Source organism: Muntiacus reevesi, chromosome 1, assembly GCF_963930625.1.
Source record: "Muntiacus reevesi chromosome 1, mMunRee1.1, whole genome shotgun sequence".
Taxonomy (NCBI): Eukaryota; Metazoa; Chordata; class Mammalia; order Artiodactyla; family Cervidae; genus Muntiacus; species Muntiacus reevesi.
In genome coordinates, this window is record NC_089249.1 from 94,577,400 (window position 1) to 94,605,100 (window position 27,701).

General features: G+C 40.3%; 1 protein-coding gene across 1 annotated transcript in view; it reads right to left on the bottom strand.

Annotated features, from left to right (window-relative positions):
- Positions 1–21,281, bottom strand: part of CD53 (CD53 molecule) — a 35,443-nt gene extending 14,162 nt beyond the window's left edge. The window contains exons 1-5 of the mRNA XM_065927335.1: positions 21,184–21,281; positions 5,195–5,275; positions 3,379–3,567; positions 1,873–1,947; positions 1,206–1,301 (exon numbers count right to left, since the gene is read on the bottom strand). Of these exons, the coding sequence (XP_065783407.1) occupies positions 1,206–1,301; positions 1,873–1,947; positions 3,379–3,567; positions 5,195–5,257 (423 nt within the window). The 5' untranslated portion in view covers positions 5,258–5,275; positions 21,184–21,281. The remainder of the gene's footprint in view (positions 1–1,205; positions 1,302–1,872; positions 1,948–3,378; positions 3,568–5,194; positions 5,276–21,183) is intronic.
- Positions 21,282–27,701: the final 6,420 nt, after the last annotated feature.

Genomic DNA, 27,701 nt, shown 5'->3' on the forward strand with positions numbered 1-27,701 from the left:
AGAGTGAACCCTAATGTAAACTATGGACCTTGGGTGATAATTATGTGTCAATGTAGGCTCAGCCTTTACTTTAAAAAAGTACCATTCTGGTGAGTGATGTGGATAATGGGGGAGACTATGCAAGTGTGGGAGTATATGGGATATCTCTGTACCTCCCTTTCAGATTTGTTGTAAACCTAAGACTGCTCTTGGACAATGGACATGAGTTTAAGCAGACTCCAGGAGATGTTGAAGGACAGGGAAGCTTGGCATGCTGCAGTCCATGGGGTTGCAAAGAGTCAGACACGACTGAGCAACTGAACAACAAGACTGTTCTTAAAAAATTGTTTTCTTAAAGCAAAGTTATTATCTAATATAATATCTATTATTTGCTTTAAAAAGTTCTAGCAAAAAACACATAGAGGATTAGCTAAAACAATATTGGCAAAATGTTAACTGTTGAAGCTGGATGATATGTAGCCACAGATTCATTTTGCTATTATTCACTTTTCTTTTATATCAGCCTAGAAATTCTATAATAAAAGGTTTATAGACCGGATTTTTAAAAGAAAGAAGAATAGGGATCCAGAAAGTTAAGTGACTTTCCCAAAGTCACCCAATCCTGGTCTCTGGACTTTAATTCTTGTGCTATTTCTTTTACCCCACACTAAGAAGGTATGGCAGGGCCACAGGTGGCTCCATGTGGTCATAATGGTATTGTCTGAGACACAGACTATGCCATTGTCAGACTGGCTTCCTGACCCCAGCACACCCAGAAAGGAATGCTGAGTTAAAATATATGTTTGTGGTGGGGAGGGGAAAGAGAAATGGGGTTCTGGTGAGCTAGGTAACAAGAATGAGTTGGGCTACTCAGGAATTCAAAAGAGATTTCCTATATTAAACAATTTCTGTTTTCAGAAAAAAAGTTGGAAAATACATAAACTAATCCAGTATGACATGTTTGGGTCTTTCTTACATCTTAGTAGGGCTGAAACAATGAGCCTGAGTGGGTAAAGGGTAAAAGAGAGAATCTATTAATAGACAACCTTGTACCAACCAAGTTGATTCTCATGCTCTCCTATTTCTGACAGCCAAGCATTATTCTGAACCTAGGGGCTGTGGACCTTAGATTCTGAAGCTTTCATGAAAGAGAGACCTTTCCAGTGCCCGGGGACTGAGGCTGGAAAATTACATCTGGGCTGAGCTAAGTAGGATTTTGTACTCACAAATGACTGGATGGAGTCCCACGCTGCCTTGGTGCTATTGTCTGAGTTGTATCGCTGGATGCTCTTGGTCAAACCCTCAGCCACGTATCCTTGCAGCTGTATGGGACACATTCCAGCAGAGGAGTTGTTGTAAAAAGCAGGTGAGTTTAAAGAACAGGGAATTTCTAATGCAGGCTAATAAAATAGTTCCATTTGTTCCTCCCTTCCAAATGATCTCTTCAGAACTAAGTCAGGGGAGGGAGCTTATATATAGGAAGAAATGCTGAGGATGGGATGGCAATGAAGGAAGAAACACACAGCATTTTCTTGACCTTCCAAAACCCTGGGTTTACAAAGAATGCAAAGGGGCAAATCAAACATGGGTTCTCTTAGGCACTGAGACAGATATTCTTTACTGCCAGACAGATGGAGAAAAGTAAGTAGGCAAATAGGGGGAAGATAAACTTGATTTTTACTGTTCTTCCCATTCATCCTTCAAAGCACCACTCAAATATGATCACCTTCATAATTTTCTTTCTCCCCAATTATAGTCACTCTCTTTTTCCTTCATCCTTCCACTTTGACCCTAGATCTATCACAGGACTTACTTGTGCCAACTTCTCTTCCCCACATCCCCCCACCCCCACTCTTACCAATCCAACAATGAATTGTGTTTTCTGTAACTTACCTTCTGTTCATACACAAAGAGCAGGATGGCCAAGATCACCTCAGCAAGGAGGATAATCAGCAGCAGGACAAAGAACTGGGGCAAAGCAAAGAGATGCTCTCAACAATGAGGCCAGCTACTGCCCCACTCCCACTCTACCCTGGCAGCATAAAGGCAGATCTCTATACACGGGCAGGAGCTCCCACCTACTCAAGCTTTCTTAGGCTTTTTAATGTTTTGTGAAGAATATCTGTTCTTTTCCTACAATCAGACTTCAAGACTCTAGAGGGCAGATCAGCTGTCTTCCAGCTTTTCCCTCTTCTTCCCATTGTGTTTATTGAGTTCCAGGTGCATAGTGAATATGGATTACCATTTGTTGAATCAGTGAAGCAGTTTTGGCATTAGCTAGCTGAAACAGTTGAGCAAAAGACTAGTAAACTAAATCATATGTCTTCAGAGTTTGGGGCCTGGTTCTTTCTGCAAGCAGGAGGCTATTATAGGGTGGAGGAAGGTGATAATAGAGGTTGAGAGGAGCTCTGTACAGACAGAGAGAAGAGGTGCTCTAATCATGATCTTCACTCATATTTATCTCCAATTTTAGATGTTTGCACTAATCATACTTAACAGCAAACACATTTTCACTTTTTCATTTTCTTTCATTGTTTTACCCCAACATAAACTCTGATTACTCAAAACCTTTTCCCCAAGTCTATTATCTTCCATCTTTTGCTAATAGTCTGGGGACTGTCTGAGAACAAGGACTTTCTTATTCTATCTTTTGGCTCCAGTTTAACACATAAAGGAAAGAAGATTAACCACATGACTTGAGGAAGAAGAAAAGTGATTGGGAACCTATATCTACGGATAGAGTGGTGCTTTATTATCAAGCTCTGTGTGGGCACACCAGAGAAATGAGAAACTCTTCTTTCATAGAGCTTATAGGCAAAGCCTAAATCTAAAGGTGCTCCTGAGGCTAGTTAGCTGACAGGAAGAAAGTGAAAAGCTCTAGCATCTCTCACGTTAGACCTCAATGGCCTCAGCATAGGCTCTCACCTAGCTGGGTCACTCACACTGTGGTGTAGCTAGTACAGATTTGAGATACATATGTATCCTCTGCCATCTTAGAAGGGTCACAATACTCAGAAGAATCTAGAGACTAGATTTTCCACCAATTAATGACTCTAAGTCAGATCCTGTAAATATATACTAATGTGAGGAAGATTTAGGTAGATGGATGACTCTTGATTTCAACCATACATAAAGAATAAATAAAAAGTTATGAATGCAAATTATAATGATAAGGGTCATCATTAACAGTGTAAAATGGATACTAAGGAGGACAGTGATATCTTTTCTTATTTATCCCTCTCTGGGCCTAGACAGACTGGATTGAGCTGAGGTGCCAACTTCATGGTCAAACAATTTATTTGCACTAATAGATGAGCTACCAGAAAACATCTTGCCTGTGGTTTAAGACATCATGCCCACCTCCCCCACTTAGGCACATCAGCTGTGAGAGTTACTCACCGACATAAGCAGGCATTTATTCTCCTTGATGGATCCCATGCATCCCAGGAAGGCAACCACCATGATGATGGAACCCACAATGATAAGCACATTGCCCAGCGTGAGAGAGGGGAGGTTATGGAAGAGTACTCCAAACTTGCTGTGGATCAGGAGGTAGATCCCAAAGCCCAAAATGCAACAGCCACAGAACTGAAAAGAAGAATCACATAACATTCTGAAGTGCAAGGTGGTTCTTAAATATCTCCTCATACCCATTTACCTGACACTAGAATCATTTTTTCCCTTGGCTCTAGCCAATAAACTCTTTACCCAGATTTCTCCAAGTGCCTAAAAAAAAAAGCATCTCCTGTGATGTCCCGCACATACCTCATCCTATCCATATCAGATATCAAAATGGTCATTCCCATGGCTAACACAGTATCTTCATGATTCAGATTCCTACTCCTTTTTTTAAATCTTCATGATTCAGATCCCTACTCCTTACTGGCTCAACTGCTTATATGTGGTCTTCCCTTTGTAAAGAGAATACACTGGTTGAGAAGTTCATCTTTCTTGGCAGAAAACTAGAGAAGCCAAACTTTTAAGAATCTTCTCATAAAAACATGAGTAACAACTCATCCAGTGGCGTTTCCGTAGTGTAGTGGTTATCACGTTCGCCTCACAACTCATCCTATGTCTGAAATTCAATTGCTAAATCTGATATAGTGAAAGTGAAAGTGTTAGTCTCTCAGTCGTGTCCAGCTCTTTGTGACCCCGTGGATTATACACCACCCCCCACCTCCCCCAGGCTCCTCTATCTATCCACAGGATTCTCTAGACAAGAATACTGGAATGGATTGTCATTCCCTTCTCCAGGGGATCTTCACGACACAGGGATTGAACCCTGGCCTCCAGCATTGCAGGCAGATTCTTTACTGTCTGCGTCACCAGGGAAGCCTTAATACAGTGAAACCTTCCCAGAAAGGGGGATTTCCTTTTCAATCAGCTATTTTTTGCAAGGATTCAGGGTTGACATCAGGGGAGCAAGAAAAAAAGAGGCATTCAATACAGGGAGTGTAGAATCTTAGGTTTCTCACCCATAGATGTCAGCAGTGAGCAGTAATAGTCTAAGGCGCCCAGAGAAACAGCATCACCAACCGCACTGGTGTCTTTCAATTTTGCAGGCTTTTCTTTCTTTTTTTTCTTTTCCATTTATTTTTATTAGTTGAAGGCTAATTACTTTACAATATTGTAGTGGTTTTTGTCATACATTGCCATGAATCAGCCATGGATTTACATGTATTCCCCATCCCGATCCCCACTCCCACCTCCCTCTCCACCCGATTCCTCTGGGTCTTCCCAGTGCACCAGACCCGAGCACTTGTCTCATTGGATGAAACTGGAGCCCATTATACAGAGTGTGAAGTAAGCCAGAAAGATAAAGACCAATACAGTATACTAACACATATATATGGAATTTAGAAAGATGGTAACGATAACCCTATATGCACAGAAAAAGAGACACAGAAGTACAGAACAGAATTTTGGACTCTGTGGGAGAAGGCGAGGGTGGGATGTTTTGAGAGAACAGCATCGAAACATGTATATTATCTAGGGTGAAACAGATCACCAGCCCAGGTTGGATGTAGGCTTTTCTTATGGCAGGATGGGAAGAGGGGAGAAAATTATCATTCCCTTCTTCTTAGGCTGGATGTACTGCACATGACCTTTGCATGCATGAATTGCACTCCACACCAGGCTCTTCAGGAGAGGAGAAAGAAGTAGAGTGTAGCTAGGAAGAGGTGAGCTTAACCATGCTCAGAAGAGACACACTTACCCAAAAGATCAAATTGAAGAAAAACAGGACATACTTCAGCAATTTCAAGCTACTCATGCCCATGCTTGAGATATTCTTGCCCTAAAAAGCAGAAGGAAGAAGAGAGGAAGTGAGTGGCCTGACTCTGCACAGTGGCACCAGAGATCAGAGGACACAAATGTCCAGGGTTCAAGGGTCTCCAGCATCACTGTGAGTTTAAGCTGTGAATCTTCTCTGGAAAGTTTCCCCAGATTTCTTGCTTTTTTAGTCTCTGAATTGAGGTACCAATTATCTTATCTTGGACACTCACTTTTGCTTCAGTTCAGCAAGCCAGGGTGCTTAACATTGAATTAAGCACTCTAGAAGTAAGTAGTAAAGCCATTCTTAGAGGAGGCGTGAATTACAGTGACACAAAGCAGGCATCTGGTGGATCAGGGATAATCTGGTCAATCATCTGGGAAGGTCAGTGACTTTATCCACCAGTTTCTTAAATACCCTGAGATGCATATACACTCTACATTTGGTCTATGAACTTCTCTACATGAAAGTGGAGGGAGCATACCTATGCCTTAGTCATTCTTTTACCAAAGAAACATATATGGTGCTTTCTGTTCTAGGTGCTGTGGGAGATACAGCCATTACTAAGCAATAACTATCTTCCAGAGAATGTCAGTCTTACAGCAGAGATAAAACTGACCAACAAATATCCAATGAAGACATGAAAAGAGATTAGCATTGAGAGCTTGAATTTTTTTAAAATATAATTTCATTTTTCAGTAGAGAACATCAATATTCAAAGTCTGGTCCTCTATTCTAGAGATCCAGATACACAATTTTTAATTTTCTTTCAGAATTAATGAGGTTATATAGAGGGACTCATATTTAAAAGCTGCACATAAGACTGATATATAAAGCAGAATGTCAATTTATTGTTTTTATCCCAATATAACTATGTCTTTTCTAGTTCACAGATTGCTTTTATAATCCATCATACTATCCTTGCAGTGTCAAGATGCCCAGAAATCACATGATCTTAAGAGATAGTTCATTTAGGCTGTAAGTAAGCCTAAGGGTTTTATAGTATCTGGTCTTACATTCAGGGCTTCCCTTGGGGCTCAGCTGGTAAAGAATCAGCCTGCAATGCAGCAGACCTGGGTTTGATCCCTGGGTTGGGAAGATCCCCTGGAGAAGGGAATGGCTACCCACCCCAGTATTCTGGCCTGGAGAATTTCATGGACTACAGTCCATGGGGTCGCAAAGAGTTGGACAAGACTGAGCAACTTTCACTTTTTATCTTATATTCAGGCCTTTAATCTATTTTGTGCTTATTTTTGTGTGTGGTGTTAGGGAGTACAGAGATTCCTTTAAAAACTAAAATAGAACTGCTATATAACCCAGCAATCCCACTACTGGCATATACTCAGAAAAAATCATAATTCCAAAAGACACATGCACCCCCCAATGTTCACTGCCACAGTATTACAATAGTCAGAACATGGTAGCAACCTAAATGTCCATCAACAGAGGAATGAATTAAAAAGCTGTAGTACATATATACAACAGAATATTACTCAGCCACAAAAAGGAATAAAACCGATCATTTGTAGATACATAGATGGGCCTAGAAACTGTCAAACAGAATGAAGTAAGTCAGAAAGAGAAAAACAAATATCATATACTAATGCATATATGTGGAATCTAGAAAAATGGTATAGATGATTTTATTTGCAAAGCAGAAATAGAGACACAGATATAGGGGGCAAACGTATGGGCACCAAGAGGGGAAAGGTGAGGGTGGGATGAATTGGGAGATTGGGACTGACATATATACACTATTTTTTTTGCTTTTTTTAAATTTATTTTTTAATATATATACTCTATTAATACTATGTATAAAATAGACAACTAATGAGAACCTACTGTATACCTTGGATAACTCTACTAAGAGCCTTGTTGTGACCTAAATGGGAAGGAAATCCAAGAAAGAGAGGCTATATATACACATATATATACATGTATAGCTCATTCATCTTGCTGTACAGTAGAAACTAATACAACATTTTAAAGTAACTATATTCCAATCAAAATTAATTTTAAAAAAGTGTGATGATTTACTACACAGACTTTGAAGTAAAATTTGATTTCAACTCTCACATAGACCACCAAACAGATATATGAGATTTGGAAACCTGCTTAACATTTCTAGTCACAATTTATTCCTATGTAAAATGGGATAATACTTATACCTCACAGGGTAGAAGTGAGGATTAAATCACCTTATCACAGAGCCAGTATTTGGTAAATGGAATCCATGCTTATTAACATGGATTTGAGTGTTTTCCAGGCCTCATAATCAAGGGTTAGCTGCCCAAAAGGACTACACTCATTTGAACGTGTCCATTAGAATGTTACCTCCTTTATCAATCCAGCTGAAAATCTTTGAATTTCCATAGCATTTAGTGCTGTTCTTCGGGATTAGATAGCCACAAACTGGAAACAACCTGTGATATTGTGATTGATATGAAACATATTATGATAACTAAAATATATTTCTCAGAAACATTTGGTCTTCATCCATAACTTCTGGCTCACAGCTCCCAAAACTCTTGGGAATTCACTGAGCACTAAGAACAATCAAAACATTTTTTGATATATAATATTTGGTCTCTCATCCTCAATTCCTGAAAATAATTCAGAACCACAAAGGTATCTTGTTATTCATAACAGGCCCTTACTGCCACAACTGGGTTAATGTTAATGAAGGTGACTTATTTTTTATTGACATATAGTTAATTTACAACATTGTTTTAGTTTTACATGTACAGCAAACTGATTCAGTTAGATATATATTTTTTCTTTCAGTTTCTTTTCCATTATTATAAGATATTGAGTAGAGTTCCTTATGCTAGTAGTAAGTTCCTGTTGTTTACCAGTTCTATATATAGTAGTGTATATATGTTAATCCCAAACTACTAATTTATCTCTCTCATTTCCCCGACTGTATCATATTGAGTGAAGTAACTAAGACAGAGAAAGACAAATAACCAAGATATCACTCTTACGTGAAATATTTTTTAAAAATGATGTAAACTAACTTATTTCCAAAGGAGAAACAGATTCATAGCATAGAAAACAAACTTTCCAAAGAATGTTCAAACTACCGCACAATTGCACTCATCTCACATGCTAGCAAAGTAATGCTCAAAATTCTACAAGCCAGGCTTCAACAGTATGTGAACTGTGAACTTCCAGATGTTCAAGCTGGATTTAGAAAAGGCAGAGGAACCAGAGATCAAATTGCTAACATCTGTTGGATCATTGAAAAAGCAAGAGAGCTCCAGGAAAACATCTACTTTTGCTTTATTGACTACCCCAAAGTCTTTGACTTTATGGATCACAACAAACTGTGGAAAATTCTGAAAGAGATGAGAATACCAGACCACCTTACCTGCCTCCTGAGAAATCTATATGCAGGTCAAAAAGCAACAGTTAAAACTGGACATGGAACAACAGACTGGTTCCAAATTGGGAAAGGAGTACATCAAGGCTGTATATTGTCACCCTGCTTATTTAACTTATATGCAGAGTATATCATGAGAAATGCTGGACTGGATGAAGCACAAGCTGGAATCAAGATTACTCGGAGAAATAGCAATAACCTCAGATATGCAAATGACACCACTCTTATGGCAGAAAGTGAAGAAAAACTAAAGAGCCTCTTGATGAAAGCGAAGGAGAGTGGGAAAAGTTGGCTTAAAGGTCAACATTCAGAAAACTAAGAGCATGGCATCCGGTCCCATCACTTCAAGGCAAATAGATGGGGAAACAATGGAAAGAGTGATAGATTTTCTTAAGCTCCAAAATCACTGAAGATGGTGACTGCAGCCATGAAATTAAAAGATGTTTGCTCCTTGGAAGAAAACCTATGATCAATCTAGACAGCATATGAAAAACCAGAGACATTACTTTATCAACAAAGGTCTGTCTAGTTAAAGCTATGGTTTTTCCAGTGGTCATGTATGGATGTGAGAATTGGACTATAAAGAAAGTGGAGAGCTGAAGAATTGATGCTTTTGAACTGTGGTGTTGGAGAAGGCTCTCGAGAGTCCCTTGGATTGCATGGAGATCAAACCAGTCTATCCTCAAGGAAATCAGTACTGAATATTCACTGGAAAGACTGATGCTGAAGCTGAAACTCCAATACTTTGGCCGCCTGATGCAAAGAACTGACTCATTGGAAGAGACCCTGATGCTGGCAAGGATTAAAGGTAGGAGAAGAAGGGGACAACAGAGGATGAGATAGTTGGAGATGGACATGAGTTTGAGCAAGTTCCAGGAGTTGGTGATGGACAGGGAAGCCTAGCATGCTGTAGTCCATGGGGTCACAAAGAGTCGAACACAACTGAGTTACTGAACTGAACTGAGGTCCATTCAAGTTGTCACAAATGGCATTATTTCGTTCTTTTTTGTGGCTGAGTAATATTCCATTGTATTCATGTGCCACATCTTCTTTATCCATTCATCTGTTGATGGACATTTAGGTTGCTTCCATGTCCTGACTATCATAAATGGTACTGCTAAGATCATGGAGGGGCATGTATTTTTTATGAAGGTGAACTTTGCAAAGCACCCAAGGATAGAGCCTAGTTGACAGGAGAATCAACTGTGAATAGAGGATCGAAACTTACAGTCTCATTCCTTGATTTTCAAGGAGGGGAGAGGGGAAGAGAGGTTGAATCAATCACCAAGTGAATTAGTCAATCATGCCTCCAAAAACAAAAAAGGAGGAGTTCAGAAAGCTTCCACTTGTGGGAGAACCAGAACATTTTTATATGCTATCATTCTGGCTCCAAGCTTCATATGGACAGAAAGTCCTTTTGTTAGGGCTTCATCTTATGTGTCTCTTCATCTGACATTACATATTGTTTGTATTAAAGCAGTAATCTAGTAAGTAAATGGATTCTCCTAAGTTCTGTGAGCCCTTTAGGTAAATTAGTTGAACCCGAGGATGGGGTTATGGGAACCTCTGACTTATAGGAAATAGGTAGGTCAGAAGCTTGGGTAACACTTGGACTTGGGGCTGGTATTTTAAGTCGAAGGCAGCCTTGTGGGACTGAGCCCTTTGCTTGTGGAATCTGATTCTATTTCTGGGTAGACATTGTTAGAATTGAGTTGAATTATTAGACACTCTGCTGGTATCCAAGAATTGCTTGCTGGTTTGGAAAAGCTGCCACCCACATATATATTGGAATCAGGTCCAGAAAGCGAATCTATAGCCTAAAGTTCTAACAATGGATGAATGGATGAATAAATGGTGGTAAAACTATATAATAGTATACTACTTGGGAATAAAAAGAAGGAACTGTTGATACATGTTAGAATGTAGGTGAATCTCCAAATGATTAAGGTGAGTGAAAGAAGTTAGTCAAAAAGGAGTACCTATTGTGTGATTAGAGTATATAAAATTTTAGAAAATAAAAACTATAAGAGCAGAAAGCAGATGAGTGATTCCCTAGGGTAGAGGAGTATGACAGTGGGGGTAAATAGAGCAGGGAAGAACAAGAGGCAGGGATCACAAAAGACCAGGCATAATCTTTTGTGAGTGGTGACTATATTTGCTACTTTGATTGTAGTGATGATTTGTTGTTTGTTTTTTTTTTAATTTTGAGGGAAACTTACAACTTCATTTTTCTTTATCTGTTTGAGTGTGTGTGTGTGTGTTGAAATATATTTGCTTTACAATGTTTGTAGTCATGGTTTTCTGTGTGTATATGTATGTCAAAAGACCCTTCCTAATTTCCTCTTCATCTCTCCAAATTCATAGCAACATTCCGATGCGTATACTCTAAAATCTAGCAAGTAATGTTGGATACTTTTCTCTGTGCTTCCTTTCTTTCTTTTGTTCAGTGGCACTTTATTGGAATTTGCCCCTTTCTTTTCCTCTGACCCCATAATTTGATTAGTTACTCATCATTCCAAGACTCAGCTCACTAGAATGTCAGCTCCTTGAGGGTAGGAGGTAGTCTATTCATCCTTGAATCCTTGAGTCTTAACACAGTAACTGATTACACTAAAAAAGTGAGATTGTTGAAAGAACAAATGACTGGAACTTTGCTCATTAATTCTGAATAATCTGGTGGAGTGGAATGAACATGACACTGTAGAGTGACAAGCTTTGGACTTGAGGTTTACTGTGCCACCAAACTAATCTTCTGGACATGAGAAAATAACTGACCCCGAAGGCCAGGTGCCTCCTAGAGTCACCTCGGGTCCAATATCTTCAGATCCTGTGACAGCTACTTCAGGCCCTGTAATCTAATTGTCCACAGAGCACCCACTAATGAGGTGCCCACAAACCGGGGGATATCCCCACTGATCCTTTCCTTCACAGACAGGAAAGAGAATCTCTTTCTCCTTCCCTGATTTTCCACGTAGTCTTGCACAGAATTAAAGGAGAAAAACTGCCCATTTTGTGAAGATTTTTAATACTTTTACTGTATTCAATAAAGATCCCAGTTTTCACAGAGAGAGTGCCACCTCTTTCCTCTTTCTTTTTTTTACTTTGGCTAGTCAGTTATGGAGTTACCACCCCTACCAACCCCACTGGAAAAACCGACACCCTTCTGCAGTCAAAATCTGTGACTCATGTGGCCCTGTGAAGAAAGTCCCTGATGTCAGCTTCCAGGAAACCTCTGTGACTGAACTGCAGTTAGGTGTGGTACCTCCCACACCCAACGTGGAGGACAGGAAGGAAGTTCACCCTTTAGTTTTCTCCAAGCAACGAACCCTTGGGCTGATAAACTGTCCCATTAATTTCTAGTTCAATCTCTCTTTTTTCTCTGACCCATACTTATAGGTCATCAAATATAGTCTTGAATCTAATCAAGCCTAGAAGTGGCTACGGTCAGACAGGAGTTCCAAGAAAGTATCAGTTCTTGCTCTCCAGCCTTATCTGATTCAAGTTCAATTTGGATACACCCAAGACAGCTTTGGTGTTAGACTACTATATTTATGAGATGTTAGTAAGTATTCCTAAAACAAAAACAAGCAAAACCATAGGGAGTGAGAGGAATCTATGGTCAACCATATAAGAAGTGAGATTAAATAAAATAAAACATAAAACAATGAAGTTTTTTTTCTGATCAACTTCTGAGAAAACTGTTATATACTAATGTACATTGTGGGTCTCTAAGAGAAATGTCTACTTGTGTAACTACAAACCCATTCATGTATTACAGATTACTTATTAACATCTCAGAGAAGATTGCATTCCATGGAACATAGTTTGGCAAACTCTAGTACTGGGCTCGGGGAGGCTTAGTTTTGAATTCTAACATTGGTGTTTACCAGAAGTATGGCCCCAGGCAATTACCTTAACCTCTCTGACTTTCCCAATTTCTTCTTCTTTAAAGTGGTGATACAATAATTCATACCTTATTGGCTAAATGAGATAATATTTCCTGGGTGGCTCAGTATCAGACTGCCTGGTTCAGCGAAAACTGAGGAAAGATCAAATCTAGAACTTCCTTAACAGTCCATTCTTAAGGGTGACTGAAATTTCTGCTAGATCTTGAGGAATAAAATACATTAGGTGCCAGAAGTCCTTTTAGTAATCCTTTGCCTGTTTCATTTTGTTTTAAGTTTTGTGTGCTCTTGTTAAAAAAAAAAAAAAAAAAAAAAAAGAATTCCAACAATATAGAGAATACAAAAAAGGAAACAAAATCTCTGCAACCCCACATCCCAGAGATAACCACCTGTAACATTTTTAGTGAACATTTTCCCAGACATTTTTTAAATATACAGATCTATTTGACAATTTACATAGAAGAACGTGGTATCCAGCAAGTAATTATTGGTTTCCCATTTATTCCTACACAGAGTCTGTGGAGGTCTTTGATTCATCACTGGGGCCATAACTAACACAAGTGTTTTTCTAAATAAGAGAGGAAATCTGTTCTCCATAAGTGCTCCCAAATTATGACCCTCATGACAAAATAAATTTAGATAAATGATACAGTTCTTCAAATCCTGCAAAATGTTCATAAATAAACTTTATTTATAAATTTAGCCCCACTTTTCAAACAGGAAGTTCAAGCTCAGACAGCCTATGTAACCAGCATAAGATCATGCAACTAATAATCAACAAAGACAGGGCATAGACCAAGGTCTTTCATCCTCCCAAGCTCGCATTCCTTCCATTGTCCCATGGTCTGGGTACTCATCTCCTACTTCACCATTTAATTTCCTCCCTGCAATGTGATGAACCTCCAAGAGGACTCTTTCCATTTTTTTCAGTTTGAACCCCTGTGAGCAGAGGCTGAGGTAGGATGTGGGTTTGCAAGCATGTCTATTTACAGAGTAATAAACAGTTTTAGGTGGAGGGGTGTTACTCACATCAAATCAAATCAAACCATCAACTTTATGCATTAACTTCTTCTCATGTCTATATCACTTTGTCAAAAGAATGTATCTGTCAGCTTATTCTTTCCTTAAATTGTGTTCTGGTGAAAATTTCCTATCAAGGCTGCTCTCCAGGGAGAGGAATTGGTGATTTATAAAAGAGAGAAAGAAGAAAGAAGCAAAGAGAAGAGAAGCAAAAGAGGAACACAAATCCAGTTGATCTTGGGGTCTCGGTTTCCTCCATTTGGGAGCTTAGCAAGGTCATCACTCAACAGAAAAACCACATATGATCCTAGTGGCTGAGCTGAGACAGGACCTATACAACAAGGTGACTCTCAAAACTGGAACAGTTACATAAAACAGCTACAACTGCTCCAGAGTCAATGGACTAGTAGTTCTCTTTACTTAGCATAAAATATGTAGAATTCTGATGCAGAGGGTCCCTGTCCTAGAGACTTGTCCATGGTGTGTTCAGCAAACTATGTCCACAGTGGGCAAGACTCTCTGTGAGATAATGAAAGCTATTTCTATAAATATTCTTGTCAAAAGTTGGAATAGCTTGAATCTAGTCATGAGGAAACATCAGACAAACCAAAATAGAGAGACAATCTAGAAAATATTTGTCAGTAGTCTTCAAGAATATCAACGTAATGAAACAAAGACAGACTCGGGAACCATTCCAGATAGGAGAAAATTACAGAAATGACACTTAAAAGCAATATATGGTCAGAGATTCCAATGGCAAAGAACAGCAATGCCAAAGAATGTTCAAACTACTGCACAGTTGCACTCATTTCATGTGCTAGCAAGATAATGCTCAAAATTCTTCAAGTTAGGCTTCAGCAGTACAGGAACCAAGAACTTCCAGACATAAAAGCTGGATTTAGAAAAGGCAGAGGAACCAGAGGTCATATTGCTACCAATCGTTGGGTCATAGAGAAAGCAAGGGAATTCCAGAAAATCATCTACTTCTGCTTCCCTGACTATACTAATGCCTTTGACTGTGTGGATCACAATCAACTGTGAAAAATTCTTCAAGACCACCTGACCTGTCTCCTGAGAAATCTGTAAGCAGCTAAAGAAGCAACAGTTAGAACAGGACATGGAACAATAGACTGGTTCCAAATTGGGAAAGGAGTACGTCAAGGCTGTGTATTGTCACCCTACTTATTTAACTTATGTGCAGAGTACACCATGCGAAATGCCAAGCTGGATGAAGCACACGCTGGAATCAAGATTACCCAGAGAAATATCAATAACCTCAGATACGCAGATGACACCACCCTTATGGCAGAAATCAAAGAGGAACTAAAGAGCTTCATTATGAATGTGGAAGGAGAGCAAAAAAGAAAGCTTAAAATTCACCATTCAAAAAACTAAGATCATGGTATCCAGCCCCATCACTTAACAAATAGATGGGGGAAAAGTGGAAACAGTTAAAGATTTTTTCTTGGACTCCAAAATCACTGTGGATGGTGACTGCAGCCATGAAATTAAAAGATTCTCACTCCTTGGAAGGAAAGCTGTGACAAACCTAGACAGCATATTAAGAAGCAGAGATACCACTTTGCCAACAAAGATCCATATAGTCAAAGCTATGGTTTCCAATAGTCATGTATGGATATGAGAGTTGGATCATAAAGAAGGTTGAGCACAGAAGAACTGATGCTTTCAAATTGTGTTGCTGAAGAAGACTCTGTAGAGTCCTTTGGACTGCAAGGAGATCAAACCAGTCAATCTTAAAGGAAATCAACCCTGAATATTTACTGGAAGGACTGAGGCTGAAGCTGAAGCTCCAATACCTTGACCAACAACTTTTGGTCATAACTATGATGTTTTTGAACTGTGGTGTTGGAGAAGACTCTTGAGAGTCCCTTGGACTGCAAGGAAATCCAACCAATCCATCCTAAAGGAGATCAGTCCTGGGTGTTCATTGGAAGGACGGATGCTGAAGTTGAAACTCCAATACTTTGGCCACCTCATTCAAAGAGTTGACTCATTGGAAAAGACCCTGATGCTGGGAGGGATTGGGGTCAGGAGGAGAAGGGGGCGACAGAGGATGAGACGGCTGGATGGCATCATCGACTCGATGGACGTGAGTTTGAGTAAACTCCGGGAGTTGGTGATGGACAGGGAGGCCTGGCGTGCTGATTCATGGGGTTGCAAAGAGTCAGACACGACTGAGTGACTGAACTGAACTGAACTGATGATGTATTTTCATTGGAAAAGACCATGATGCTGGAAAAAATTCAGGGCAGGAGGAGAAGAGGGCGACAGAGGATAAAACAGTTGGATGGCATCACCAGCTCAATGGACATGCATTTGAGCAAACTCTGGGAGATAGTGAAGGACAGGGAAGCCTGGTGTGCTGCAGCTTAAGGCTGCAACTCTCATAAAGAGTTGGACACAACTTAGCAACCAAACAACAACAATATAGAATATTAGTGGCCCAAAAGGTAGAGGATAAATGTATACAAATAGCTGATTCACTTCATTGTACAGTAGAAGCTAACACACCATTGTAAAACAATTAAACTCCAACAGGAAAAAATGAAAAGAAAGAAAAGAAGAGTATTAGTGGGGAAATTGGGAGAATTTAATAATTCTTAAAGAGATGGGAATACTAGACCACCTGACCTGTCTCTTGAGAAACCTGTATGCAGGAAGCAATCATGAGAACTGGACATGGAACAACAGACTGGTTCCAAATATGAAAAGGAGTACATCAAGGCTGTATATTGTCACCCTGCTTATTTATCTTATATGCAGAGTACATCATGAGAAACGCTGGACTGGAAGAAGCACAAACTGGAATCAAGATTGCCGGGAGAAATATCGATAACCTCAGATATGTAGACGACACCACACTTATGGCAGAAAGTGAAGAGGAAGAAAAAGCCTCTTGATGAAAGTGAAGGAGGAGATGAAAAAGTTTGCTTAAAGTTCAACATTCAGAAAACTAAGATCATGGCAACTGGTCCCATCACTTCATGGGAAATAGAAGGGGAAACAGTGGAAACAGTGGCTGACTTTATTTTTGGGGGCTCCAAAATCACTGCAGATGGTGATTGCAGCCATGAAATTAAAAGACATTTACTCCTTGGAAGGAAAGTTATGACCAACCTAGATAGCATATGAAAAAACAGAGACATTAATTTGCCAACAAAGGTCCATCTAGTCAAGGCTATGGTTTTTCCAGTGGTCATGTATGGACGTGAGAGTTCGACTGTGAAGAAAGCTGAGTGCCGAAGAATTGATGCTTTTGAGCTGTGGTGTTGGAGAAGACTGTTGAGAATCCCTTGGACTGCAAGGAGATCCAACCAGTCCATCATAAAGGAGATCAGTCCTGGGTATTCATCGGAAGGACTGATGCTGAAGCTGAAACTCCAGTACTTTGGCCACCTCATTCGAAGAGTTGACCCATTGGAAAAGACCCTGAGGCTGGGAGGGATTGGGGGCAGGAGGAGAAGGTGGTGACAGAGGATGAGATGACTGGATGGCATCACCGACTCAATGGACAAGGGTTTGAGTAGACTCTGGGAGTTGGCGATGGACAGGGAGGCCTGGCGTGCTGCGCTTCATGGGGTCGCGAAGAGTCGGACATGACTGAGCGACTGAACTGAACTAAATAAAATCTATGGAGTGGTAATAGTATTATATCAGTGTTAAAATCCTGATTTTGATCATTGTAAAGTGGATATATAAGAAAAGGATTTTGTTTTTATACACACTAAACCATTAAGGGGGAAAGATATCATGTCAGCAATTGCTCTCAAATGAGAAAACTGGTGAAAGATTTTTTAAAATGTGATAAAATGTTAATATTTGAGAAATCTGAATGAAAGGGGTTCAGAAATTCTTGGCATTGTTTTTGTAACTTTTTTGTAAGTACAAATTTTTGTCAAAAAAAAGTGAAAAAAAAGTTGAATGTAAGTAAATGATCTAAGGAATTCTGATCTTGAAATTGTTATAGTTTTAGCCCCTCATGGTATAAATATTGAGATTCTACAATAGTTATTTTCAGAAGAATAAACCATGGGGCAATTCTTTATACTTCTAGTTTTTCCTGATATAGAATAAATATGAAGCCATGAGATCAAATTTACCTGAACAAATTTTAAAACATGTGCAATATCAAAATCATTTCTCACCTTTATTTCTCCATCAAGTTCTGAAATATAAAATGTCAAAAAAGCTTGGCAAGTTAAATATTTGACTTGCTAGCCTACTGATTTCAGATCTTTAGGATTTATTAAGTTGTATTCTCATGTCTGCTTATGTTAAAGCACACTGGAAATTTCTTTATGTGAACAAATAGCACAGTTCATTGATGCCTATTTAATAAGTCTGAAAGAAAAGGGTGTAGTGTGGAGGGAAAAAAAAAACATTTCTTAGAGAATCGAGAAACATTCTAGGTAACTAGTTAAGTAATTTGTGATTTTGAACAAATTGCCTGACCTAAAAAATACACAGATTGGAGTGTTATGGTAGCAAAACTGGGCTCTCACTATGAGTTGACATTTTATTTGAGCATTTATACAATCTCTAAGTTCCCTTTAAGTGTCAACATTCTAACCCTTGGAATATATCACATTTATTTTAAATTGTTATAGAAATTTATCACTGTGGCGGAACAACTTTTAGCCATAGCTATGATGTATTGATGCTACTGCTGCAGTGGGAACTCTACTGTGAAGTAGGAAATGAAGAGAGGACTTGCCTCTGTATCCCAACACAGAAATGCATGGCCACCCCTCTGAGTGCCCACACACTCGCTTTGTAAATGCATTGTCTTCCTCTTTCTGAAAGCCTACTTCCAGACAACTTTCCCAAACTGACCACCCAGCCTCCAGTTGCAATCTTTTCGTTCTGTGCCCCAGAGACCACCCTGGAGGCCCACTCGGCACGACCATCTAATATCTTTGCATTTGTTTCAGTGCTCTGCACCTGATGTGGCAGCTGGATCCTGGGCCTTCCTGAAGCCAGGTATCCAGCCTCTAGGCTCAGGGTGATCTGCTCAAACTGGACGCTCACTCGGTACAGGAAGTACTGTGTGCTGACTAATTCAGGAAAGTAAACCAAACCACTGTAAGTAAATCAACACAGCATTTCCGGAAACAGAAGCTGAAAGAAAGAGAATAGCTGTAACCTTGCAGATAAGCTCCACCCTTCACTAAAATCTAGGGGGAAAACCTAGGTCAAGGAGGAAGAAATCTGCCTCTCATCCTCATCCTCATTTCAACCCGTATTCCATCAAGTCTGTCAAGTGGATATGTCAGGCATAACTCTGTCCGTGGCTAGCTTGAAACTCACCTGGCTAGTGAGCTTCCCTTCCATTTTAGGTTCTGGAGTTCTAGAACCAAGTAGAAAAGATTTCCTACTTCTTCTGGTCCTGCAACCATGGCTTGTTACACTCCAGTCTCATTTGCTTACTCTTATTTCTAACATGTCTGGGCATTCACATTTCTTTGAGTTTGCACATTCTGTTTGAAATGCTGTTACCCCTAGTCCCCATAGCAAATTCATCCTTTCTTGAAAATGAACCTGAGCAATCATCTCTCCCAGGGAGTCTTGGGCACACTCCTAAACTCCTCCTACATTTTGTGCACAGGTTTGTTCCATTAGAGAAAAGATTATATTGTGTTACATTTGTATATTGCTGTGACTGTCCTCATGCTACTCTACACATACCACATCAGTTATTCCTGTGTCTCTTGTGCTTAGCATATCCCTAGCTCCTGGTCTGTTGCAAGGTAGGAGTGAGGAAGGTGAACAGACTTCACGTGCCCCCTGGACAGTCAAAAGTCAATCTGAAGTCATAAGAAGCTAAAGACCAATAGAGTTTAAGGTTTCCAGTGTGTGCCTCTTGTCAACTACCAAGTGTAAGGTCACTTAGGTAGTAGTAGATGTGAAAGGTGAAAGGCTGGGCTTTGACTAATTCCTTGCTGATTTAAAGGTGTCTAATTCTCTTATTTCAAGGCTAAATACTCTTAATTGGCCCACACAGGAAACATCACAGGAAATCATGCTACAGTTCAGCCTCTGCTCTAATTTAACCACAATTTCAAAATAGTGTAGATTCCAGTGGAGATTGAGAAAGCAAAACTTTGTTTAGCCAGCAGCTAAGATTCTGTTTTGTTCAGTTCTGTTCCTTTGCAAGCGTATCTGATATTTCTTATCTCCCAAGGGAGTTCCTTAAGGGCAAGACTGTTTGCAGGACAAGTAGGTTCTTTCTATTACCCCCCCACAACCTCCCCCCCCCACCACCTCTTGCCCCTACCAGGCATAATACCTGGGCCTAGGGTGTACTTAACATCTGATTATTAAATTAATTCATTACAAAGTTTTGAAAGAATTATTTTGAAATTTAAAGGTCAATAACCCCTGAGATGCTTATAGAATATATAGCCCTTTGCCCCATTCCCATGCCTCATCATTAGGTGGATGAGTGTGGTTCTCCAGAACTTTCCTTTCCATTCCCTGTATGATTCTTGCAGATCTTGGAAGGAGAAAGCTTTCACCTAGAGTTCCTTGTGGTAATCTGACCCCCAACGACTATAGTGATTACAGAAAGCCAGGACTGAAGCTTGGCCATCACTTTCTGAGTCCATAATACCTCAGTCATTATTTGTGGGGCCCGAATTAGAAATCCTTGCAATATCATTTTGTTTTCCAAGTCATCCAGATTTGGTACATGTCATATTATATTTATCAATATTTTTGTTTTGAACACTAAGGGAAAGCATTAGTTGCTCAGTCGTGTCTGACTCTTTGTGATGCTGTGGACTGTAGCCCGCCAGGCTCCTCTGTCCATGGAATTCTCCAGGCAAGAATACTAGAGTGGGTAGCCATTCCCTTCTCCAGGGGATCTTCCTGACCAAGGGATCAGACCCAGGTTTCTCATTTTGCAGGTAGATTCTTTACCATCTGAGTCACCAGGGAAGCCCATTGAATACTAAGGATAAGTTTATTTGGGGGAATCCTGAGGATCATGGTGCTCTTCCTGCTCTTTTAAAACAACTAATCTAAGCAGCTCTTAGCAGTGTCTATCTTTTACCTCCTGAAACACAGGTTCTGAGAATGTCCAGTGTCCTTGACTCTGAGCTGGGCATTAAGATTAATCACAGTCCTTCTGTTTAGTATCTCTGAGGAGTCACTAATTTTACTTTTGAAAATTTCTCAAATTAAGAAGATCTTAATCTCCCAGCTGCCTTTTAGAATAGTTCTAGCTGTTGGTTCTCTGCTCACTTTAAAATTACAAGACCAATCTTCTAAAGACCAGATCAAGTAGGAAATCTTCCAGTTTCATTTCACACAAGTGGCTCTAGTCATCAGTAATGACCAGACAGAGAAGTTCAAGTTCTGAAGCAATTTAAGCACATGAAAACCATGACCCATCAAATAATTGGAACCCAGTTAACTGAAACTCTTTCTGGCCAGATTGCCTTTTGAGGGCCACTAGGATCTTGCTGATAATTTTACTACCTTCAGTAAACACTTGCAAAAGCCTCACAAAAGTTCACAGTTTACTAGAGAGATAAACAGAAACTCCTAAGAAGATACCTTCAGTTCTCTCCTTTCAAGTCAAATTCGAATGTCACCAATCTTACCTTTAAGCAGGCACTTTTCCTCTCTCCTTTAGGCAGAATTGGTGATTATCAATGAAGCGCCAAGACAAGACTGGTAACACGGATGTCAGGGCTATTTGTGTAAAAGGAGAAGTGAAGGGGGAATAAATGTGATCACACTGTGACGACAGGAAGCCCAGATGAGGAGAGGGAGGAAGTGAGGCTGGGCCCGCCCTCTTTAACCTCAGAAATGCAATCCTTCCTCTGTGACTTTTCAGACACCTCTCACAGTTCACCCAAATATCTAAACCAGTTTCCATGAAAAACAGGAAAACTTGAAGACCAAGTTGATTCAGGCAAGAATCTGTGAGAATTGGTGGGTTCTGGAGTGATCTGACATTGATTTTTGTGTAGAAAAGGGCAGCATTTCTCAATCAAAATGACATCTCAGAATTACCTGTGGATCTGCTCAAGAATAAGTATACCTGACCCCACCATACTGATTCAGTCCCAGTTAGGTAGATAGACAGGAATGGAACCCAAGAATCAATATTTTGAGAAGTTTCTAGGAGTGAGAATTAGGAATGTCTCCTAAGTCACTTCACCTTCTCCCCATTCTCCCTCTGGCCACCTTCCAGAAGCTTTGTAGTCTCAAGTTTGATTGAGTCACTACTTTCAGACTTCCATGTCTCAGAAGCTGGACTGCCCTTATGTAAGTATATTGTCAGGGGCAGACTCCAAGGCACAGTTCAAGGGCACTAGTAGAATTGATTTGATTAGTAGAGAGAGCCCCAGATTCAGAGTCCCAAGATCTGGGTTTCAGTCCCAGCTTTATTTGTGTTAACTGTGAGATATTGAGAAAATCTCTACCTCTCAGCTTCAGCTTATTACCAGTAACATCCAATAATTACTATCTTCCCTCACCCTGAGACTTTAAAATTCTAGTGTAACTTCTGAACAGGGTTGGCTTATGGGGAAAACTGAGTTAAAGAAGAAAAGATTTGACTGCAGAATGTCTTGTCAGTCTTTAGTGTTCTCTTGTGTGTGTGCGTGTGCTTAGTCACTTAGTCGTGTCTGAGTCTTTGTGACCCCACGGACTGTAGCCCACCAGGCTCCTCTGTTCATGGGGATTCTCCAGGAAAGAATACTGGAGTGGGTTGCTACACCCTCCTTCAGGAGATCTTCCCAACCCAGGGATCGAGCCCAGGTCTCCTGCATTGCAGGTGGATTCTTCCATCTGAGCCACCAGGGAAGCCCAAGAATGCTGGAGTGGGTAGCCTATCCATTCTCCAGGGGAACTCCCCGACCCAAGAATCCAACTGGGGTCTCCTACACTGCAGGCAGATTCTTTACCAGCTGACCTACCATGGAAGCCCAATATTCTCTTAACATTCTCTAAATATGTAGATTTCCCCAAATTTGCTTGATCATAGAACAGTGTGTGTGTACGTGGGAGAGAGAGAGGGATAGAGAAAGATTTCTCAGGAAACTATTTTTCAGTGTAACTATACTTCAGGAAAAGCTGTTAAAAAAACTCTCCTCTCTTCAGCTGGCATCGCTCTGAGAAATCACTGCCCCTCACCTGGGACTGCTGTCATATTGACAAGCCCCTGTAGTGGAGTAATTGAGGAAAGACCTCTTGATGGCTTTCATTACTATCTCTCTGTGTCAAAGAGGCACATCTCTATGTACAACCTGGTCTCTCATTTGAGCGCCACATAGGCACCTCAAGTACAGCATCCCAAACTCAGCTTAGTAAACTTAGCAACCTCCCACTCAGCCTGCTCTCCACCCCCACCACCCCCATTACTATCTCATGGAAAGCTTGACTAAACTCTCAGTTGCCCAAGTCAGAAACAAGGCATCCTTTTATGTTACTGTCTGTCACATACTGCCACATGTTATTGTTAATGAGGATTAAGGAAGACAATTTAGGTGACAAGGACAAACTTAATCTAACACTTCATAAAGTAGATGGTCTCAGAGAACTGCAAAATGGGACAGAAGGCAGGAAGTTTTTATAGATCAGAAAATAAAAAGGAAGGAAGAGAAAAAGAAAAAATATCTGATTGACTGTGGCCACATAGTCAACCTTGATTGGGGTGAGAAGGAGCAAGGAAGTAATTATAGCACCTACAGTTGATGTGTTGACTGGTCAAGCAAAGCATTTACAAGAATACAAAAGTTATAAAAAAAAAAAAAAAAAAAAAAACTTCAGTGCCTGATGCAGTGCTTGGGGCAAGAGCAGCTCCATCCTGGGCCTTAGGAACTATGTCAGAATTATCAACCACTCAGTCTTTTAAATTATTGTTTTTGTTGTTTAGTCACTAAGTTGTATTCAACTGTTTTGTGACCTCATAGACTATAGCCCACCAGGCTCCTCTGTCCATTGGATTTCCCAGGCAAGGATACAGGAATGGGTTGTCATCTCCTCCCCCCGGGGATCTTTCTAATCCGGGGGCTGAACCCATGTATCCGTCATTGCAGGTGGATTCTTTACCACTGAGCAATGGGGGAAGCCCCAAAAATACCCCATAAAAAGGATTATGCAGCAGAAAAAAAGAGAGAACTTTAGGAATATCAGGGCACTAGAGCATACAGTCTAGTCAAGACTAGAGTTCTTCATAGCAGAAATAATGATCATTTTAATTGAGAAAACATTTTCTTTAATGTACTCCTCTCTGTCATCCTACTGCGAAAGGCTAATCCAAGTGTTCCACCACCGAAGGCAACTATCCCTGGTAGTCAGAAATGGATAGGGAATTGTAAACCCACTCAGACCCAAACCTACAAGATTTCATTGAGAACTAATGTCGTTTCCAACGATTAGATGTTTACTATCCATTTGGAGAAACAAGGGAAAAAATGGAGAACAAAGCAGTGTCAGGGCAGACCATGTTATTAAATAATCCAGGAGAATGCTCAAAAACTTTAAAAAAGAAAACTAAATTGGAGAAGGGATTTAGCAGAAGGTCAGACTCATAGCTTGGCTTTCTCAGTGAATGATATTGATCCAGCATCATAGGTGTTGGTCAGACACGGAGTTAGAATACAAAATATGGATGCTTCGTTATCAAGCAGAAGTACCTGTCAAAATGCCTCCTGAATGAACAAAACCTCACATAAACATGGAGAAATCATTAAGTTCTCATTTAGGCTTTTTTTTTTAATGAGTTAGTCTGTTTTTATTGTTAGAAAATAAACACTATTGAGATATGAGGCAAATACAGATAGAATCCTCAAGCTGAGGGTAGGCAGTATTTTTTTTTTTATTATGGCTACAATAACCAACAATGATATGCCCTTCCTTTGAGACTTAATCCAATGTGGCCTGGATTGGCAAACTTTCAACTACAGCAGCCCCCTACTGGCATCACTGTCCCAGATACTACATGCCAAAAAGTTTGGCACTTTTTAACATAATGTCTGTGATATATTGTGGCTACTTGATTTAGGCCCTAGGAAAAATAGGAGAAGTAGAAGTAGAAATTGTAGAAGTAGAAATACATTGTTGTACCCACAAAAGTTCTATAGTATTATAAATCAATGTTGGTGCTTCCCAGGTGGCATTAGTGATAAAGAACCTGCCTGCCAACGCAGAAGACATAATGAGGTGCTGGTTCAATTTCTGGGTCAGGAAGATTCCCTGGAGGAGGGCATGGCTACTGACTCTACTATTCTTGCCTGGAAAATACCAGGAACAGAGGAACCTGGTGGGCTATAGTCCATAGGAGTGCAAACAGTCAGACAGAACTAAAATGACTTACCACATAAACCAATGTTATCTCAATAAAAAATAAATTTAAAAATTAAAAAAAAAAAACTGTCTTAGTACATTCAGTCTGCTCTAATAAGAATACCATAGATTTGGTAGCTCATTAACAACAGAAATTAATTTCTCATGATTCTGGAGGCTGGGAAGTCTAAAATCAAGGCACTAGTAGGTTTGGTATCTGGTGAGAACCTGCGTCCTGATTGATAGGTTGTCATTTCCTTCCTGTGTCCTTACAAGGCTCACGAGAGAGATGGAGAGCCCTGGGGTCTCTTTCATAAGGGCACTAACCCCATTCATGAGTGCCCCACCCTCATGACCTAACTACTTCCCAAAGTCCCCATCTACAAATACCATCACATTGGGGATTATGTTTCAATGTATGAATTTGGGGAACACTTTCAGTTTGTAGCACATATCCCAAGGAAAAGAACTGAATTATGGAACTCAGAGCTAGGAGTATGCTGTAAAGGAAATTTTACAGAATGTTGGAAACTAGAAGGCACTCAGAGAGATGCTTTAAGCCATTTAACATCTTTGAATCAGTTTCTTCATCTATTCTGTGTGGATCATTTCTACTTCATGGCCAAATGAGAATCAAATAAGAAGCTATGTGGAAGAGCTTTATAAAATTTAAAGTATGATATGAATGTTAGTTGGTATCCTCAGCATATTCCTTAGACCACTCCTGGTATATCTTCCAGATTTTTCAGATTTAGAGCATAAGACCTAATGTGCTGTAGAGACTTCACCAGGTGTCTCAGCTAGGAAAGAGCTCAGCAGACACCACAATCATCCACTCCTTCAGTCATTAGGGGGATGGTCAGATCCCAGAAGGGTGCACAAAAGTGGACCACGTGTGCTAAAGTCTCTTGATTTCTGCCTGAAAGTTGTGACTCTCTCTTATTAAGGTCCCATCTTCTTTAAGCTCACACAAATATGGACCAGAGAGAAACCACCAAGATTATATGGACTAGTTGGACTTGTCCTCCTGCCTGAGCTTAGAGAGAGTAAGGTGATAGGTCTCTATGGAAACACAGTTACTCCCTGTGATTGCAATAGTGACTATCTTCCCTCCTAACTCCATCTGGTCTTGGCTGTACATCTATATCCCTCCTATCCATCAGTAAAGGCCTGCATAGCCCTGGGACAAGAATCAGAAACTTAAAGTTCATTGTGTAGCCTTCCCTTCATTTCTTCTCAGAAGGAATCTAAGACTGCAGGTGACAAGAGGCTCTTTTTGCAGACCAGCCCACTCCTGAGTCTAAAGGTACATATATGACAGGGTGTGGTCATGCTATCTGGAGGTGTTCAGTGTCCCACAAAGACAGGCCTCCCTCATAAACCTAGGAAAGTCACTGGCAAGAGTTGCTTTGAGACTCAGCCTTGTAAGAGGCAGTTACGAAGATTCAGAGGCTTAAAAATACAGTGCAGGTAACTAACACATAAAATTTCCTGCAGAAGCCCATCATCTTAGAAGGTGTAGTCTCCTCTAAATATTTTCTCCATCTTGTCCTCTCAGTGCACACCAAGTGTCATTGACTTTTTAGGACATAAAACTAATCCAAACATGACCTTCATCTTTTTGTACATTTTTTTCCAGCAAGGAAAATAAGGGAAGCTATAAGATAGGAAAGTTCTTGTTTTAAAAAAAAAATGTGTGTGTATGTGTGAACACATATTTAGCAGCATAAGCCTTTATTCAAATGAAGCTTTAAATGGAACAGCAATAAATAAGATACATAAAAAGAGCTGCTCAGTAAGCACAGGGGTGGGTCTCAGAGACTGCTCATCTTCTTCCTTCTTTTTGTGGCTTCTCAGGCACCTTTGTCCAACTCTAAGGTCAGAAAACTACTGGTCTGAGTGAGATCAGACCCCTGGGTTCCTTGCCAGTGCAGGAGCTTGTTTTCAGTTGAGGGACCAGGGCTGAGGCTGCTTCAGTCCTGCAACCCTCACTAACTTGGAGACTCCTCAGGCTTCATGTTTCATTGCCATGCCTCAGCGGAAAAAAGAAGCCAGTTCTACCATCAATATCTCCCCTTCCCCATCTGAGAGATTGGGAGATATGGCTTCCTGCAGAAGAAACCATGGGGAAGTTTCTCCCAGCTGAGGACAATAGTGCTGGCCGCAAACATCCTGAGGCTTTGTTACCTGATTGGAGTTGCAGGCTTATGGCAGGTGCAATGTGCGTCTTGGGGTTGGAGGAGGAGTTCCATGGCTCTGTCATGTGCTGTGATATACTACACACTCTTTTTGCTGAATATAACCAGTGATGCTGGCGTATACAAGAGTGCTCCTTATGTGTCCCCAGGTAAGAAGAAAAGTCACTGAGTTGGTAGGTAGTGTGGTACACGGGAGAGAGGCCTGGACTCAGATATAGAAGTGCTAGATTCTAGTCTGTGTTGCCCAGGGAAACTCCACTTAATCCACCAGGAGATCACTTTTGTTAAAAAAAAGTGTTGGATAGTCCATACATTCTCTCTGGGACTTAAACATTCTGAATATTTATTACTTCATAATATAAAAACTGAATTTCTAATACATAATAATTTTGTCTGAGACTGGGTACAAAATCTAGAGAAAGAGTTACGAGAGCTACCATTTACTGAGCACTTGCTATGGGCCAAACAGTGCACTTAGGGACAGTGTGAGATGGGCATGGCATTTCCTCCTTTACAGATGAGAAAGGCTAGAATCAGTGAGTTTAGGTAACTTGCCAAAAGCACACTGCAAGAAAGTGGCAGAGCTAGAATTAAAAACTTTCCCACGACACAAGTACCTGCTCTCC